Source organism: Morus notabilis, unplaced genomic scaffold (assembly GCF_000414095.1).
Source record: "Morus notabilis unplaced genomic scaffold, ASM41409v2 Scaffold15, whole genome shotgun sequence".
Lineage (NCBI taxonomy): Eukaryota > Viridiplantae > Streptophyta > Magnoliopsida > Rosales > Moraceae > Morus > Morus notabilis.
This window is the reverse complement of record NW_010367234.1, coordinates 469,185-488,938: the sequence shown is the minus strand read 5'-3', so window position 1 is coordinate 488,938 and position 19,754 is coordinate 469,185. Positions and strand designations below refer to the sequence as shown.

Here is a 19,754-nt window from a genome sequence, read left to right as displayed (position 1 = left end):
CGTCGGCACCGGCGGGGGGGGGGGGGGGGGGAGCATGCGCACCACTTAGACCAAGTGTTGGCAGAGTTGCAGCAGCATCAACTTTTTGCTAATGCCAAGAAATGTTGTTTTGGGCAGCGTTCACTTGAATATCTCAGCCACATTGTGTCTGGCGAAGGGGTTGCAGCTAACCCAGCAAAGATTGCGGCCATGTTAAGCTGGCCACAACCAGTGAGCTTACGGGAGTTGCGGGGTTTTCTGGGGTTGACTGGTTATTACTGGAATTTTGTGGCAGGGTATAGCCGAATTGCAAAGCCGCTGACTTACTTGTTACGGAAGGGCAGTTTTGGGTGGAATGAGGACACTGAGCAGGCCTTTGTTGACTTGTAGCAAGCAATGACAAGTGTGCCCGTCCTAGCCCTAACGGATTCTTCTAAACCCTTTGTGCTGGAGGCGGACGCTTCCGGTTTTGGCGTGGGCATAGTTTTAATGCAGGAACACCGCCCAATTGCCTACTACAGCCAGGTGTTGTCGACACAAGCGCAAAGCAAATCGGTGTACGAACGGGAGCTCATAGCCATCGTGTTGGCGGTACAGAAGTGGCGTCCATACTTGCTGGGGCACCATTTTTTGATCCGAACTGACCATCGGAGTCTCAAGTATTTGCTGGAGCAGCGCTTAGTAAATCCCGAGTACCAAAAGTGGTTGACTAAGCTAATATGGGATATGATTTTGAGATCCAGTACCGCCCAAGGTTAGATAATCGTGTGGCCGACGCATTGTCTCAACTGTCCTCTAGTCCGATTCTGCAGGCTTTGGCCGCCTCCTCCATTGTCAGTACCGATGAAATCCACCAACACGTGTTGCAAGACGACAAGCTAGCTAAAATTTGGTCGGATTTACATCGTGACGCCGCAGCTCACCCGGGATTCTCTTTGGGCCAAGGAAGGTTGCTGCATTGGGGCCGAATGGTGGTGGCTCGTAACTCTCCTGTGGTGCCTCGGCTCTTACATGCTTACCATAATTGGGTGGTTGGAGGACATTCTGGTGCCTTGAGAACGTACCGCCGCCTGGCCGCGGATTGGTTTTGGGTGGGCATGAAACGGGACGTGGTTGTACATGTCGCGGAGTGTGAAGTGTGTCAACGTTGTAAGTCTTCTACACTTGCCCCTAGTGGACTGTTACAACCCCTGCCCATCCCTGAGCAAGTATGGGATGATGTGTCCATGGATTTTATTGAAGGATTGCCACAGTCGGACGGGTTTGATACTATATTTGTTGTGGTGGACCACCTCAACAAATACGGCCACTTTGTTGCACTTAAACACCCGTTCACGGCAGAAACAGTGGCTAAGCATTTCATTCGGGAGGTGGTCTGCTTACACGGGGTTCCGCGCACTATCATTTCGGATAGGGATCGCATTTTCCTTGGCCATTTTTGGTCGGAGCTGCATTCACAGATGGGCACCACCTTGTCGCGTAGTACGGCATACCATCGCCAGTCCGACAGTCAGACCGAAGTAGTCAACCGCTGCATCGAAACTTATCTGCGCTGCTTTGTCTATGACAAGCCACGGCAGTGGCAGAAGTGGTTAGCCTGGTCGAAGTGTTGGAACAATACATCTTTTCACTCAGCCATACGAACTACACCGTTTCAGGCGGTTTATGGTCGCCCTCCTCCCCTGCTTCGTTATGGGGTGGGCGCTTCTGCCGTGGATTCGGTGGAGCGCCAACTCATGGACCGTGACGCTATGTTAGATTTGCTCAAGTGTCAACTTCTTCGCGCGCAGCAGCAAATGAAAGCGGTGGCGGATGGGAAACGACGTGACGTACACTTCTCAGTGGGGGACTCCGTGTATCTTAAGCTTCGGCCGTATCGACAGGTTTCCTTAGCTCGACGTCGGAATGAGAAGTTGAGTCCCCGTTTTTATGGACCCTTTATCGTATTGGCGCGCATCGGGCCTGTAGCTTATCGCCTGGAACTGCTGCCTACTTCAACCATACATCCTGTGTTCCATGTTTCCCAATTGCGCCGAGTGGTTGGAAAAGAGCATATCGTGTCCCCCATTCCACCCCAACTCACGGATACTTTGGAGTTGCTAGTGGAGCCTGCAGCTTTGCCGGGGGGGCGGCAGCGGATGCATGGTGGGCAGTCAGTTCCCGAGGTCTTGATTCGTTGGGCTCATCTGCCAGACCATAAGGCTATTTGGGAATCTTATGAGACCATTGCTGAGCAATTTCCATCTTTTCACCTTGAGGACAAGGTGAGTCTTTGGGGCGGGGGTAATGAGAAGCCACCCATCCGTTTTACGTATGCTCGACGGCGTATCCAAGGGAAGGATCCAACAAGTGCAGGGGAACAGCATGGAATTGAGTGCAGTGGAATGGATTCTCAGAAGAAGGAAGGAGCTAAGCTGGAATCTCAGAAGAAGGAAGAAGGAGCTGAGCTGGAAATTGAGCGGGAAGGGGGTATGACTAGTTAGTTAGACTTCGGGGTCTGTGTCAAGATCCTGAAGAATAGGCGTTGGGTAGTTCAGGGGAAATAAAAAGGAAGGGAGGGGCGAGAGAGAGAGGGACTTTTTGGATTGTTGAGCGAATTCTGTAAGAGAGACTTGGAGTGCAAGGGGTCACTCGAACACCCCCATATCGGCCGTTGTGTATCCATTTTTGCTGCCATTAATTCCAATATTGAGTTTTCTTTCCCTTCTAACGTGTGATTTGTGTGGAATCTGGTCTCGATCTTATCAATTTATTTGGCAGAAACGTTGGATCATTGTGTTATGGATCCTCAAAGTCAAAGACATTGGAGAATATGGACAACTCCATCTCGTGCAAAACTTCATGCAACCCTCTATTCATTTCAGCTTTACGTTCCACTCTTCTGTTGTTTCACCACCTTTTTCTTTCCCTACGTTTCTATGTGTGCATGTATTTATATGCATGTACGTCTATGTATGTTTGTAGTGAAACAACATTCTATCTGTACCGCATCTCGGATAACAGAGGCACATAGAAACGTACCTCGCTTTAAGAGTCCCACAGAATCTATAATAATCAGGAAAGCCTTGCAGCCTTGCATATTCTCGTAACGTTAGGATTCGGTCCTGCTCAGGATGTAGTGCTGCCTACAGACATTTCAAAAGTTCATCATAACATCCAGAAGAAGTGATTCCATAAGAAAATAAACAAGAGGGCAGAGCCAAACCTGATTATGACAACATGGTATAGTCAATACTGTCGGAACTGTCTCATCCCACCATAACCTTGAAAATGGTCTAAACATACGTCTAGGAGTCAGATATATAAAGAATGAGAAATTATGAACTGTTGAGAAAGGAAAAAAAAAAAAAAAAAGGAGGAAGATAGCTAACCTTTTGGATTTGCCTTTTTCAAAAGTGAAAGTGTAATCAGGTACCTGATAGCAAAGGAAGAATAATTTTGACCATTATGAGTCAATTTCAACCCAATAGAGCATATGACATGAAAGCAGAATATATATGGTTCTCGACATGATGTTTTAGCTCCTTTCATTCTTATCCAGGAACTTATTCTTCCCCCATCTGAGAAACATTAATTTTTTTTTTTTTTTTTTTTTTTTTTTTGTAACAAAATAATCACATCTGGCCTTTCAGCACACTTTGTTGTATGCTACATGTAACATTCAGCACGATAAAATTCACCAATTTCGTCTCCTCTTTTTTGGGGAAATAAAAATATGGAGAACTTCATTGGAACATGGAAAGTAAACGACACAGATGTAAAATGGAAAGTAGTAAGGTATCAATAAATACAGAAAGTAATATTGCTAAGAAACGTCAAGCAACACTGTACAGTCAACCTGGTAAAAATTGAAGGGCTTGTTTGGTAAGTATGTTTGAACCATGATTTGGGTTTTTTTATCTCACAAAGAATTTGAATTCAAAAGTTTCTTCTTTCACAAAGTTCCCGCTAATGAATCAATATCACTGACTTGACTATATGCCCCAATCGGGCCACAAAAAACAGATTATTTATAAACAAAAACGTGAAATATAAAATTTCCTGATGAGGTTATCTTACTTTCGCAAAGGAATCACCCAAGAAAAAGTAGCAATGCCTATCAACTAAGACCCCGAATTAAAGGCTGCTTAAGAACGCAAATCCTAAGTGTTAACCTCATCTTTACTCCTATAGAAAAGGCCAAATCAAATGGGAGATATGGCAAGAAAGGGCTCTTTCTTTCCAGCACAGTATAGAAATAAATCTCGCTATATGTTGCGACCAAATGACAACTTGGAAGTTTACGGGGGAAGCTGACTTCCAGAAGATCTGGTGAAGTCTCAAAATTACATAAATACATTTGTTGATCAAAACAGCAAAATACAAAAGATAACATGCCTGAAGTTAACAAACTCTTTTTTCCTCGAATCCTTCCCTTAACTCAAACCCTTCAAGGATATTTGACAAAGATTCATGCAAGTTCTAAGTTACTAAACAGAACTAACAACTCTAGCCAAGTGAATGAAAGAACTGATGGGAAACAATTATAGACGAAATTTCAGGACGGAACCAAGACAGACAAAGTCACAAAGGACAAATTAACCGTCCCATGATTTCTCTAAACCTAACCTTGAGCCCAATGTTGTTATCATCTCGGAACATGAGATATAATAAGAACTTAATCAGAATACGACTTGCTTTCAGTGAGCCTAACACTGGAGAGAATCTCCAAAAGAACATCCACAACCGCTTATTCATCATGCATTTTTCTGCTTGATGCTCCAATTCCTAGGAGAATTGAATATCTTAATTGTTGCTTCTTTTAATAAAAACAAAATGAGCATAAGGAGAATGGAAGAAGTTTAACCTGTTATAGAATGGAAGAAGTTTAACCGTTATTCTATATCCAAAGACATGATAAGAAAAAGACTGTCAAACACCCTTCTCATACTGCAAAAATTTTCAAACTTTCCCTTTGGAGAGAAAGTGTTACCATCAAGCACCCTCTTTAGAGAAAAAGTTCTAACAAAAGTTTCTATTTCCTTAGAAAAAGAAAAGAAACAACACTTACCAATGGCTTTCCAGATGGCAATAGTATATGTACATTTGGATCTCGCCGAGCCACATTATCTCCTCCTACAATAACACCCGGCAGGTTCCTAAAATTCGCTCCCTGGAAATCATTACAAATTAGGAGCAATGGAACGGTAAACACTTTTAGAAATGACAGAGGGGGGTACATCAGTTCAAGTATATATTTATCCAATTTATAAAGTTCGTAATTTTCCAACCTTTCTTTTTGGAATTTTACAAACTCGTAAGTAATCATCTTCACAAAATGGGGTGGGTCGATGATCATATAGAGAATATTTTGTTTCTCTAGTGTCATTTAATGCAGAGCCAGCCATCTCTATAGAAAAAAGAGCAAGAAATGAAAATGGAAGTCATGTTAAGATATGCATGTATGTAGAATGAATGCTCACAAGATGTAACAACTAGAAGTGTAATTTTGTTTGTTGACGAGTCACTTTTGTGCCATTAACAAATGAGAAGCACTCTTAACATACCAAGAATACATAAAATTTCAGATGCTTTCAGAAAGTCATAATGTAAACCTGAAAAGGTGCATGGCCCGGTCCCAAACCTCCAGGTTTGTCAGACTGGACCGTTTTGACAGTTTGGAAAGAATACAGACTGGACCAGACTGTTCTATGTAAGGAGACAGGTCCAGACTAGACCCTTCTATGAAAGTATGGGAACTGCAGTTTTGCATATTTTTTTGTTTCTGCTTGAAATTGACAGAAGGCACAAAAGACAAGCAAGCTGAACCATTAAACAAAAAATAAGAATAAGAGAACATAGGGAATGCAGCTGACTGGTCTAGACATGAATCATGATAGCGCATTCCCTCTTTAACTGTCCTATTGAGTAGATAAAACCCCAATGCATTTGTTCTCTCCCTATGAATACAGTACCCTCCATCTTATGAAAAAGAAAAATCAAGGATAGCACACCCTTTTCCAATAGAGGAAAAAAAATAATTGCAACTCCATAATCAACAAGTTTGTCATAGTATCTTAACCGTAAACATAGCCAACATAGAAAGTACATCAGTATTATGTGGTCTGAGAATATTGACAATACCCAATTTTGTTGACCTTATGTATCTTTGGAATTCTGTTTCCGGAGGCTTTGAATATGAAATTTCCTCACGAGTTTCATCATGTGTGACCTACGACAACAAACTTGGTTAGAATAGAAAGAGAGCAATAGAGCACTTCCTCAAGCAATGAATATGATGAAAATACAGGTGGTAGGTCAGAGATGGCATCTTGGAGAACAAGAGCCTTTTCCAGCTCACGAGGTTGGTCTTCGTCATAAGCGACAGTATTTCGCTGCACATGAAGATACAGAGTTAACTGCAAAAGTATAACACTGATAGTTCAAGATAGTTCAAATATTCACCAAACCTAAAAGACAGTACCTCAAACTCAGGAGGAGGCCAATATCTAACAATTACATCGTGGGTTGGAAGTGGAAATTGAGGTAGATTCTGCTGGAAAAAAAAAAGGACATAAAGGAGTGAGGGGCAGAATAGAGAGAATCAACAACCTGTTGGTCACCTCACTCGGATAAAGTTATTTACAGAAGTTATGCAATATTCTTGTTGACTTCATTTAACCCGACTCTTGTTGGTCACCTCACTGGGATAAAGTTATTTACAGAAGTTTATGCAATATTCTTGTTGAGTTCAATTCACCCGACTTTCAAGAGTAATCTTCATGTTATTAGATCATGCATAAAATCAGCATTTTCCTTGGTGAACAAGCATCTTAAACAAAAACTATAATTAAATAAAAAGAGTTCACCTCATGAGGAAGAGCGCCCCACAAGAAAACACGCAATCGAAACTGTGGAAGACCGTAACAGCCAGCAGCAATTATTCCGAGCCTTGCTTGATAATTCATGTGTACCAAACGACTCAAGGCATATCTTCCCAGAGAACCCTTGTCAAGTCTCATTATGTCAACTACGTTTTCCATTAATACATACTTTGGTTTTAAGAAGTTTACAATGTCCATGAAAACAACTATTTGACGATTTCTATCATCATCCAAGGGGGAACTGACATTTCTGAAACGATTATAGCCACTAATCCCTTGGCAAGGAGGACCACCACAAATAACATCAACATCTGCCTGAAATATTTATTTGTTAGGATTAGCATGGAGGAACAGACAGGTATACGTTAATGGTACAAATCCCGGCTCATACAATCAGTAACCAACTTACAGGAAGTGGCAAGATCTTCCTTTTCATACCATCTCTCACAAATTCCTCTATCTTTTCTCGGCAATTACTAAGAAAATACACATGAATCAATACTGATGCACTTAGTCAAACACAAATGTTTAATCGCAGCAGCCGGTGTGGTGATACCTTAAACCTTCAACTGGCTCCCACGAATCTTCACTGGTACCATAACCCTTCCAATGCACCTAATGAGAAACAGCTATGAGTAGGAATTCATCCATACCAGAGTACAATACACAATTCAACCATCCAAAAAATTGACAGGTAAAAAAACTTGGATAAGCATACACAATGAACTCTGCATATTCATTAAACATGCATAATCGAAGTCATCGTCCAACCATACATTTAGCAGGGAAGAAAAGACCCAGGTCGCACAAGCAAAGATGAAAAACAGTGGTAGGTCCAAACCGTGGAAATACTTGCAGATCTATCAGTTTTAAAGCTATACGGATGGGGAGGAAAGACATTTGCTCTACAACATAAAAACTTAAACATTTAAAACGCACCCTGCCCCTCAAATTTTTACCCTTTTGAACTGGTTTAATCTGACAAAAAAGTTAGCAATGTGACCTTTTTTTTATTATTATTTTTGACAACAGAAGCGAAAGTGCAAAATGAGTAAAAGTTAGCTAGGATAAAATATGTCTCTCGCCCAAAAGTTGAACTGCCTGTGGCCGATCAAACAATTATGACATGAAATGATGAAACAAAAAACTGCTGGACCGATCAGTTAAAGCAATAAACCTTGTAGACACATTTTAATATTTTTATGTAATGTAGCCTCAATAAATTGGGGGATTTGGGGGTAGATGGTCCTTTTTTAGAAGTTTTCTTTAGTAAATGGCCAAAGTCTTATAAAATTAGAAAATTTTGATTTTTTATTAACTTTAGTTTATTACTGATTAACTCGGTGGTTTATTACTGATTTTAACCATGATTTATCACTAATTAACCATAATTTATTACTAATTAACTACTTCTAAAACGGCCATTTTTCTATAAATAAAAAGTTCGGCTATTTGGCTAAAATTAAAATAGATCGGCGATTTATTAAAAAATGTGGCCAAAAAACAATTGTTTACCTAACTTTCTCATAAAGGGGGAGAGCACTATAATATGATGTAACTCATATAGTTTAGCTAGGTATAATTTCTTTCCTTAATTAGGTTCTGTACTCTCATCTATAATACACTACCTTAGTATAGTTTTCAAAAGTATAAATGGGAAGCAGAATTTTTCCTCTCGAAAAATTCAAAATTTTAGATGTGAAAATAAAATAAAATAGATCTTCATCCTTTTTTTTTTTTGTATATATTTACGTTCTTATTCCAATGTTACAAACATAAACTTCTCGTTGATAAGTAGTTTAAACTCCTTTTAAAACTGGGACTCGCAGATATGTCTACATAAATAAAAATTTGTACGAGAAACAAATGGTACGAATACCAAGAAAAGTTCATGGGGACTTCACTTCTTTTAGAATATTTTCACCAATCCAGGAGAGCAATGGAGATATTGATAATATACCCATAATAGTCTCACAATTTTACCACTTTCATATTGTTACTCTTGAAGGAGACGACAAGGAATATCATCATTTTCGCATCCTGTAAGCAACTAATTGAATGACAAAGTATTAACTAATGGAAGACGCACATGCAGTACTTGTTTTTTCTAGTTATATTTAAGGAATTAAGAATAAGACCCTCAGGCAATTATATGAGCTTACGCCAAAAATACGGACAGAGGAAAAACAAAACTCAGCTTGTCATGGGTGTTATCTTTGGTGATTTATGAATTACCTTAAATTTCAGACCACGCTTGCCTGTATGCGCAGGATCGCCATAGCAAATATCAACGAATCTTGAAACCTCAAACTCATCATCACTCGGGAGCTCATCATCATTTTCAGATTCTCTTGAAGCCTTTGACCTTGATGGATGCGTTCGTTCAACTTTAGTTGACCTGTATCGTTTGCACAACTTCTCCCATTCCTTCAATAATTCAATGAAATCCTCAGCAGCTTCATTTCTGACCTACAAAAATAATCATAGTGGTATTTGTCAGTAGTCGTCACGGATTTGAAAAACTTGGACATTAACATAATTAGAAACAAGGTATGCTCACATTTGTGTCTGGATGGTTTAACTTTAAGCTTTCACACGCAGACTTACTACTATCAAGAGCCCATCTCTGTTACAAATGGCAAATAAGATAACGTATAGGAGATGTTTGAGGCCGTATATGTGCAGAATAAATACAATAAAAGTAGTTTACTCAAGTACCGTCACGAGATTAACACCAGAAATCTTGGCACCAAGGCACAACCCAGTTGACATCCCACCACAGCCGCTGTAAAGATCTAAAAGTGCTAGTTCTGCTGGGTGAGTTTCTGTGGCTGTTGTAGAGACTCTCTTAATTCCACAAGTAGTAGAGTTATCTGAAGCAAAACAGCCGATACGGAGTGTCATATAACTTGATTAAGGCATTCAGCATAAACTTGTTTTATTCTGGGATCGCACACTACTCTAGAAGCCCTTTTGAGGTCCACAAAGAACACAACTACGAAAGATAGCATGACATTATAGGAATGCAGCCTTATTGAAGCATCTTAGAAAGCAGCAGAGATATATTTCCAATCAGCATGTCACACATATAGCATCAAGATTGTTCTGTGAATCATAGGAACGAACTTATGAAAGATAGCCACAGAATCTATTGAAAAATATGTGAAGCATGTTTGAAGTTATTTATTGCTTTATGTTCCCTCCTCCCCCTCCCCACCACCCCAACACACACACACACAAAAGAAAGGGATTAATCTCTTAATGCTTTTGGTAAATTGTTGAATGAAGCAAGTTGTCTGTAGGTTTTCCCTGCTCATTGTAAATCAATGATGCTGGGAAAAACTGTGGGCTTTGGATCTAATTAAATGGCTAGAATTTATAAAGTTGTATAGTGATTTCACTTCTTTGGACGAATTGGATGGAGAGAAATTCTAAGGAATTTTTTATCCAAATCTCTTTGAGAAGGCAAAGTTTTTAACTTCTTCGGAGGCACGACGGATAAAGCTTTTAAAGAATTCCTTTTCTCTTTGATTGCTCTTAATTGGAAGGATGTGATAGGGTGTCAAGCACTATATTTTTATCTCTTTTTGTTTCGTCGGTTTTTTTTTCTGTTTATCGTGAATACCTTATCCTCTTTCCTTTGTATTGATTCAACATCAACAAAGGAAGTTTTTCTTCTAAAAACTATATTTTATTGTTTTCATGTTTCCTCCTTTCTCATCATCTTATTCAACTCCTTCGTCGTCTTCTCACCTACCCGTCCATCTTATTGTTTTCATATTTTATTGTTTTCATCTTCCTCCTTTCTCATCATCTTATTCATCTCCTCCATCGTCTTCTACACCTTCCCCATCTCAAAACCTTCAACAAAGAGAGAAAAAACAAGCAAATTGCACTATCCATTTCTTTTAATTATTGAAAAGACAGGTGAGGCTACTGCAATGAAAATGCAAATTGATACTCTTTCAGAAAGTATTTACGCACAGCTCATTACTAAAAATTGTGATCACCAACAAAATCAACATACAAATAAAAACGCGAATATATGCGAAATATTATCATCTATTCATAAGGACAGCAATGTAATGTTCGACAACAACCCGACTGAAGCAAAACAAATTTCACCCCCGTACCTTTGCAAACATACATGAAGGTATAGGGCAGAAAAGGATGAATTTTTATTCATTTATCAACTGTACAGCATTTACAAGAATTTATAGGGAAACCACAGCAATGACTTTGGTGTAAAATCCCTTGAAAACAAGAAATACTGACCGGATTTCTGAAAACAAGAAATACTTTCCTATAAAAACTTTCCTAATCTAATTCAATCCTTATATTTAACGGATTGATTGGATTACAAAGTCAATGATCCTACTTTCCTTATTCCGACAATACATTTCCTAATAGCAGTGATGCATTGAGGAGGTTAATAGGAAAAACAAAAGTTTATGATTATGCCATTCACTCAATGCAAATGACTGTCTCGTGAATTGCCTTAGAATTAATAGGTCCAGAATCCCTCCCCTTATATACATGTATGGGTATGCTAAGGACTTGAATGCAAGAGCAACATATTTTACTCTTTTATAACAGTTCATCATGGGCGAGAAATTACGTACCAGACTCAATCGACTGAAATGTTGAATAGTCAACACAGTATTCCATATCATAATAAAAATCACATGGTGAAATGGAGTTTATTTTCAATCCTACCTGCACAAATACCAAGAATTTAGCTACAAAAAGATGCAACAATAATTGAAGGTTATGAACATTTTAGCCACTTTTGCACTTCGCCCTAGTATATGAAAACTATCATACGGCTTCCTGATCAATTATTTGATGTCAAATTAGTTGAAATTAAATTATTTAAGTTTGGAATATTCAAAGTATTACATATATATCTTTCCTAATGAAGTTGTTAACTTTATGTACTATACTATATTTTATGGGGGAAAAATTGAGTTGCTCAGACTGTATAAGAAAAAAGTAGCTATGGTTGTTTACATTGAAGTACAAAGTACAAAACTACAAACTAATAGAAAGTGTATGAGGAAGATTGTGGGAACACTAAGGAATTGTTATGGTTTGCATAGGCGACCACAAAATGGAAGGTAGCAGCCGAACCATACAACAAGAGAACAAAGAAAAGGTTTGATTAAATTAAAGAAGCTATACAAAATAGTGGAATCATACCCTAGGTGTTATTTTTGTTACATGGACTTTGGAAATAATGCAATCTAGTAAGTTATCGTTCCTTATGGTAGAATAGAATAAACGCCTCTTGTCATGGAAAGCGCCTACGTCTTGAACAACCTGAAAAAAAAAAAAAAGGGGGCAAAAAAAAAAAGTTGAAGCAGACCGCCATGACATGAGCCATATGGCCAAGTCACACAAAAAAAAAATACAAATAAACAAAAATAACAAAAAAAAATTATTAACCCACTGTATCTTCAATAGGATAAAACCATTGGACTCTAAAATACTTCTCCCCGTCAGTTGTCTTGAAAAATTCCACGATTCTGCCAACATGTTTTTTCTTCCCATCACCCTGAATCAAATGCTTCAAAGTTTAAGTGCCAGCAAAAGTGCTCAAAGTTCAAAATAAAATCAAACATTTTTTTGAATTGGAGATTCCTTGAAGTAGGAATTGGCATCATCCAACTTAACCCATTTAAATTCAGTTTTTGCCTCCATGATTTCCTCCAGTTTATTTCTTAAGGCAACTTTTTCACCTCTCTCATTCTTCATTAAGCTTCCACTTTCCTCTCTTTAACCAAGACTTCAATCCTGGAGAGAGTGTCAGTTTTTGTAATCTTTTATAATATTTAATGAAGTTCTTTGTTCTTTATCCAACAAAAAAAAAAAATCACCAACTCTCCCATAAACCTCTTTTTTCCTCTCTTTGACCCCCTTCTATCTGCCCATAAACTTAAACTTCCCAATCCTCTTAAGACTTCTAATTCTACCACTGTTTGGTTTCTTCTACCACTGTTTTGTTCCCTGAGATTGACATGGGGGATTGGGTTGGGTTCTCTACGTGAAGCGAATAGGAATCTAGGTCAGGGTCTGTCAATGGAGAAGAATATCCGAAAGACAATTCTAAGAAACACTAACCCCGATCCTTCACTTTTTTTTCACTTCTTATCTGTGCTTTTTCTTAGGTTTAAGGAGCGTTTGAACTAACCCAAAGCCTAGATCTAGAACACATAAAAGTATGGTACCTAAGATGGAGAAAGGTTCTTCAGAAAAACATAAACAGGATGATGGTGCATTGGTTTTGGCTATATTTACTTATTTTCTCTTGGGTGCAGCTACGAATGCTTATGAAGGAATTAATTTATCTATATAGATAATACTATGATTTTTTTTTGAGAAGTTTCGTTATGAATTTAATGGACACATGAATGTGCTGGAAATATCTCTATTTTCTAGGTGACTTTTGAGATTTTTCTAGATATCCATAAAACCTTCTGACACTTCAGTGGAGACAGGATTCAATTCGTAGTCTGCAATTTTCCCTTCGGAAAAATAAATAGCCTACTACTGAGAAAATTTTTGAGGTTCTCTTGACCCTGTGCTATGTTATCATTTATGGACAATCAGCCCCAAAGTTAAAAGTCACCAGTTAACCATCTATTTGATTTCAACCACTCAATAATACCATTCAGCAATACCACAACATGATTTTGACGGACAATTATCCTTTTCGTAGCAAATGCTTGGTTTTCTTATGTTTTGTCCTCTCCGTACTCCCCTAATATCAAGGTCGACTAGAATCAAGTGTCCCAATCTTTTTTTTACTGAGGGAAGCGTCTCAAACTTGGTAATTTTATTATTCTTTTCTCCTAACATGTTACAATGTTGAATCATGATGAAACCTAAAAAATGACTTGCTATGCAACATGCACATGCCTTGTCGCCTAAGAAAAATGACCATATATTTCCAAACTCTTAAACTGAACAAGGCAAAAAGTATTATTATTTTAATAAATTAATAAAATATAAAAGACTAGTTACTTACTTTCAATAAATGTATGTATTGAAAAGAGTAGTTACCTGTATATGAGCACAATCTCCAAGACTAAATATGCAATTTCCCACTTGAGCTTGAGCAAAATGGCATTCCACATTGAGGACTACTTTGTCTTCATCATCATCACTGCAATGCGTTTGTGCTAGTCAAACGTTAAAAAACATCAAAGTGGAACTGGCAAAGGAAACATCCAAAATAAAACCCAAGCACAATGTGATTGATTACTTACTTTAGCTTCGATGTCCGATGTTTAGATTGTTGATTCTGAAAGTCCAGAAATAGCACAATGAAAATCTTACACAATGGTGACATTTTGAATAAGAGATGAGATAGTTGATTAATACCAAATGCATTGTCTGGAGTTACTTGCCAAATATTTTAGCTTCTGTTATGATTGTAGATGTTGTATTTATGAGATTTGGAGAAATCAAAGATCTAAGTAATTGGTAACGTCTAATCAAACACTTTATCAAGGTAATTTGAAAATTCAAGTAACAAATGAAATGATAAAGAGCAACGAGCTAAAAAACTTTACCATGCAGACTTTACTACAGACTTTTACCGCACCTTAGCCCTTTTAAACAACTTACCTCCAGCTCACATAATGAATAATCCTATATAGATAGATAAAAACAAATTACAAAAACTGGCACTTGTCTATATGACATAACAAAACCCAAGAACTGGATCTCAAATGGTAGATGTTTTTATTAGGTCAGTTCTATATGAACATATATTCAACACAAGAACAATGATCTAAAAACGTATATGTGAGAGAGAGAGAGAGAGAGAGGACAGGTAAAGCAAAAAAAATCAAAGTATAATTGAGGTACAGATTTTGCATCACTCCACACTCATCCTTCGTTAGTGAATACATCAAAGAGGAACTTATGGTTCTATGGAACATAGTATTCAAAAGAAAACGTTACATATTTCATGAAAATCTTCAACATTTTGATCATGTTTTCAAGGTTTTGGGACATGACACAAAATGCTCTGCATGAGAAGATACAACATATAAGATCATGAAAAGAGGGACAACAGACATTTTAGATAGGAAAGGAGTGATACCTTTAACCCTCTTAAGAGAACTAATTGTCAAGAACTTAAGTTTCCTCTTTCCTTCATAATGTTAAGTTGGTAAGATATTCTGGTCAAAGTATCTGGTTGTTCCAGATGTTTTGTAGTTTGGTTTGAGGGTTGTGTTTTGCATTGAGGCCTAGGCAGCCGTTTCTTCATTATTTTTGTTATTGTTTGTTTTTTAGCTTTCCCTCGGTGGTCTTGTGTTTTCTACATTTGTTGGAACTCTCATACAACCCGTACAGTCTTTTGTACCTTTTTGCAAATTAATGAAGTTCTTTATTTCTTTAAAAGAAAAAAATAAAAAATAAAATAAAAAACTTGGTAGGACAAAGACTAACAAATACAATAACAAGGGTAATGGTAAAATAAGACGCCAATAATGATATTCTTGGTCAATACCTTCAGCTCATAACGCCAGTGCCACCTTTCTTGAGCTTCATCATCTGGAATGGGATCTCCAATAAAGAAAGAAATATTAGGATTCTTCTTTTTGTTCTTTGAAGAGTTTCTGCTCTCAGTTTTCTCTGTCGGTATTCTAATGTGTGGCTCAGGAAAATTAGTAAAGTTATATTCTTCTTGGTCATCGAGCAATACTAGATCAAATTTTTTAGAAGAGGTCCAAGTACTTTGATCCAAAAGAGGTCCATCTGACTCATCTGATGAATCAGACAATTTATCAAAAGTGTCCAGCCCGATGCTCTCATCTGTTGCTAAACCTGAGGAAAATCTAGAGGCCATGTCCTTTTCATTTGACATTTTCGCATATACTTTTTCCCTATATTCACTAGTGTTGTGTTCAGCCATTGACATTAGATTTGAAGCCCTCAAACATTCCTCACCAGAAAAATCTAAGTCATTATATTTCAAGGGCTTAGGTGCTATGCCACAATCTTCTTCCCGTGATAATGATTCCAATTCAATGAAACTCTTTTTTTGATTCTCCAAGTTTTTTGATTCTAAACAACTGCTCTCAGTTCCGGACTGGGTTGAGGTCGACCTTGTAGATCTTGTATGGTATTTTTCTTTTGAGCAATCCAAGTTGGAACTTATTGCTTCTTTACCCTCACTGCAACGGTTAACATATAGACTTTACACTTAAAATTACATTGATTTAGAAAATAAAAATCAATTAGAAAGCATGTCAAGCAAAAAAATCAATCACTTACATTGTTGTCAAGTTCTGTCCCTTGGATCCCTTACCCTATGAAACCAAGAACTGAAAATAAGAACTAAAATGTGTAAAATCAATGCTTACAAGAATCAAGTTTAGCACGAGAAAATGATGAACCATTAGAAAAAAGAGGGAGGGGAAAAAATACATTTAAGTCAAAATTTGCAGAAAAAAATAAGTAAATAAATCACATGTTAACTTACTCGCAGACTTGATGTATAATCGACAAGAGATGACATTCGAGATGTATGACGCAATTATAATTAAAAGTACCAACTATATGTATATAGCTTAACATGCATTGTTGCCCTTGTCCCAAGTTTTAAGTTCAACAGCTAAAGCTTTTGGAAAATCACTAATGTAACGAGGCACAAGATCTAATTACGTGAGTGTACTCAAAACTAGGATACCCTTGCTTATAGACTTATTTAATTGCAAAAGGTTCAAGTTTCATTTGGTTCCTTTTCGTTATTCAACAGGGAAAATGTTAAAGGCAGATAGTGTTCACATATAAACAGATAATAGTGTTATGTTGAAAGACGAGTCATTGATGGAAACCGGAAGGAATCTAAATATTTTAGCATAGCTTTTGCTTTTACTTTTAGAAGCTATGGCTTTTCAGTTGGTATTCATAACCACATTTTAGTATAGCTTAAGAGGTCAAAATAGTTTTTAAATTTTTCAATAAGCAATGAAAATGTTGGAACGAAGTTTATAATATCTCATTGAACTTTTGAACAAGTTTCAAAATCTATTTAGAAGAGCTTTTTTGAGAAGCCAAATTTGTGGTTTTAAGGGGAAGCTCTTCTGGAGAATCAAAACTCTTGTGACAAATTACTAGAACCAACTTTGAACCTAACAATCCAAAAGCAGCTTCTAGGAAACCATGCCAAAGTGGCCCTATGTTGTTTCTTCTTTTCTTCAAGGATTTTTCCCCCTCTGTTCCTCTTGTCCTCTTTTTCTTCTTAATACTACTACTACTACTAATAATAATAATAATAATAATCATCTTTTTCCTTGGAATTCCCATTTGATTTGTAATTAAAATCATAGGGAAATGGGAAATTTCTCATTTGTCATTTTTGCCTACTAGGTTGGGGCGTGTGAAGTCGGGTAGCTTTGATAAGAGATTTTTGTTTCTAGAGTCGTCATGATCATGTGTCTTCAATTGCAAACCATACTCGTCATTGATTGATGACCATTGTGACCCTTTATTTCGTCCTTTTTCACGCAAGTGTTGATTATACACACAACTTTACTTTCTTTGTATTATTATTTTGGTTTCTTTAAATTATTAAGATTTGACAGTTTCCCCCCGTTCCGTGACAACCAAAACCCCAAATCAGTTAAGCTTGGTTTGCAATAAATGGCACTAAAACGGAAAATAAACAAAATGAAAAAGAAGATAGATACTGGACTAAACCAAATGGCACAAGTCAAAGAAAGAAGGAGATGGCGAACACTCACCGTAGGGGTAGGAGACTTCTTTTCGCCACTATCAGCCACAACCACAGGCGGAGGAAATCTCCCAGACCTTCTCAGAGACTTTTTGTTGAACACTTCTGAGTCGCAGTTTCCAGAATCGCTCTTTAACTTCTTAGATTTCCTGCGGAATTCCGATGAATCGATCGGCGCACTCGAAATCGGCTGCGACCTCAAGCAGCTGCGCAGAGCCATCGAAGCTCGTTTATTTGCCGCATTGTTCTCCGTGACCGCTTCAGGACTCGAACTGAATCTAGCAGACCTTCTCAGGCTGTTCCGATCCACCAAATTTGGTTTCTTACTCACTTTTGGAGTCACATTGCTTTCTTTGTCCCCTTCAGCACTTGGAGAGAACCTCGCAGACCTTCTTAGGCTGTTCGGAATCTTCGGATCCACCAATTCCGGTTTCTTACCCATTTTTGAAGCCACATTGCTTGCCTTGACCTCTTCAGCACTTGGAGAGAACCTCGGAGACCTTCTCATGCTGTTTGAATCCACTAAATACAGTTTCTTACCCAATTTCGGAGTCACATTGCTCGATTTTACCTCTTCAAGACTAGAACCGAACCTCGGAGACCTTCTCATGCTATTTGCATCCACCAAATCCGGATTTTTACTCACTTTTGGAGTCACATTGCTCGATTTGACCTCCTCAAGACTTGAGCCGAACCTCGGGGACCTTCTCCGGCTGTTTGGATCCTCCACCAAATCAAAATTCTTATTCAATAGAAATAGAGTCATATTGCTCGATTTGACCTCTTCAAGACTATGACCGAACCTCGGAGACCTTCTCAGACAGTTCGGATCCACCAAATACAGTTTCTTACCCACTTTCGGAGTCAAATTGCTTTCATTGATCTCTTCCGGACTTGAAGCGAACCTCGGAGACTTTCTCAGGCTGTTTGGATCCAGAGAATCGGACTTCTTACCGACATTCAGAGCTACATTTCCCGATCTGGTCTCTGCCGGACTAGGAGCGAACCTCGGAGACTTTCTCAGACTGTTTGGATCCACAGAATCGAACTTCTTTCCAGCATTTCGAGCCAAATTTCTCGATCTGATCTCTGCGGGAATCGGAGCGAGCCTCGGCGACCTTCTCAAGCTGAGCTCGCATGGTGATCTCGGGTAGTACACGCTCAGCGGCACCGGTTGAGCGTCATTCGTCGTAGTCTTGTAAAGAACTAGCGCCTTCGAGCTGGAATCGGCTCCGGCTTTGGATTTTCTCGGCGGCCTCATATTCTGAGGGCTTTTCTCCGGGAAAGTCCGGAGGATTTTCTCGGAAATATCTTCTCAGAGAGATGAACAATTTCGATGATAACAGAGCGTCATCCGATTCCCTTTTTGGGTCCTTTCTCATATTTGTTTTTTCGTTCTTCTTTTTTCAGCCAAAAAAAATAAAATAAAATATAATAAAAGAATCTGCGCGTGCGTAGTGGGGTCGGGAAATAGTTCTATAAGGTCCAGAGTATTTAAGCTGTTTTGTATCATCCAATAGAAACGTTCACTTTATTTTTTAGAAAATTAATTGGTTCGTTCCTGTGGAGAATGAAGGAGCTACTTGGAGCCGCTGCAGTGGATAAAAAAAATCCACGCCGAGAAATTTCTGTAGGCCATTGGGAATTTTGCTTGTGGGTTGCGTTGAAATGTTGGGCCCACTTACTAATCACAAGGCACAACCGTCGAATTGTATGGGAGTGCTCAGTGCTATTTAATTTTACCGTTGTGTCAAAATTCAAAATTCAAAATTCCCGGTCATTATTAGGCCCTTAAAGCATTTCTAAAATTGGAAGGGGGAATAGGGTTTCGGGACATGAGGGCGTTTAACCAAGCTCTATTGGCTAAAAAAGTTGGAGGATTCTCCAAAATCCTACCTCGCTAGTGGCCCGCGTTCTTAAGGCGAAAATACTTTCCGCTGTAGAAACAATTTTAAATGCGCAGGTTGGGAATAATCCTTCCTGTACTTGGCTAAGCCTTGTTTGGGGAAGAGAGCTCCTAACCTAATTCATGGTATGCAATGGAGAATTGGGTCCGGCAAGGATATTAGAATTTTTTATGATCCTTGGCTTCCTAGACCCTATTCGTTTCGTCCCATTACACCATGCACGGAGGAGATAAAGGATTGGATGGTTGAATATTT

General features: G+C 38.4%; 1 protein-coding gene across 3 annotated transcripts in view; it reads right to left on the bottom strand.

Moving 5' to 3' along the window:
- The window catches only part of LOC21405623 (DNA (cytosine-5)-methyltransferase CMT3), a 22,594-nt gene extending 3,658 nt beyond the window's left edge, over positions 1-18,936 (bottom strand). Inside the window, exons 1-22 of one of the 3 annotated variants that reach the window (XM_024174792.1) lie at positions 17,603-18,936; positions 16,131-16,165; positions 15,364-16,030; positions 14,111-14,145; positions 13,905-14,007; positions 12,292-12,396; positions 12,042-12,161; positions 11,465-11,558; positions 9,561-9,715; positions 9,403-9,468; positions 9,078-9,311; positions 7,399-7,457; positions 7,252-7,318; positions 6,828-7,157; positions 6,443-6,514; positions 6,267-6,353; positions 6,103-6,190; positions 5,250-5,368; positions 5,030-5,131; positions 3,351-3,394; positions 3,185-3,254; positions 3,001-3,104 (exon numbers count right to left, since the gene is read on the bottom strand). In XM_024174792.1, coding sequence (XP_024030560.1) covers positions 3,001-3,104; positions 3,185-3,254; positions 3,351-3,394; positions 5,030-5,131; positions 5,250-5,368; positions 6,103-6,190; positions 6,267-6,353; positions 6,443-6,514; positions 6,828-7,157; positions 7,252-7,318; positions 7,399-7,457; positions 9,078-9,311; positions 9,403-9,468; positions 9,561-9,715; positions 11,465-11,558; positions 12,042-12,161; positions 12,292-12,396; positions 13,905-14,007; positions 14,111-14,145; positions 15,364-16,030; positions 16,131-16,165; positions 17,603-18,853 — 4,007 coding nt within the window. In that variant the 5' untranslated portion in view covers positions 18,854-18,936. Of the gene's footprint in view, positions 1-3,000; positions 3,105-3,184; positions 3,255-3,350; positions 3,395-5,029; positions 5,132-5,249; positions 5,369-6,102; positions 6,191-6,266; positions 6,354-6,442; positions 6,515-6,827; positions 7,158-7,251; positions 7,319-7,398; positions 7,458-9,077; positions 9,312-9,402; positions 9,469-9,560; positions 9,716-11,464; positions 11,559-12,041; positions 12,162-12,291; positions 12,397-13,904; positions 14,008-14,110; positions 14,146-15,363; positions 16,031-16,130; positions 16,166-17,602 lie in introns of those variants that run through there. The other 2 variants (XM_024174793.1, XM_024174794.1) reach the window with 2 other exon arrangements.
- Between the last annotated feature and the right edge of the window lie 818 nt (positions 18,937-19,754).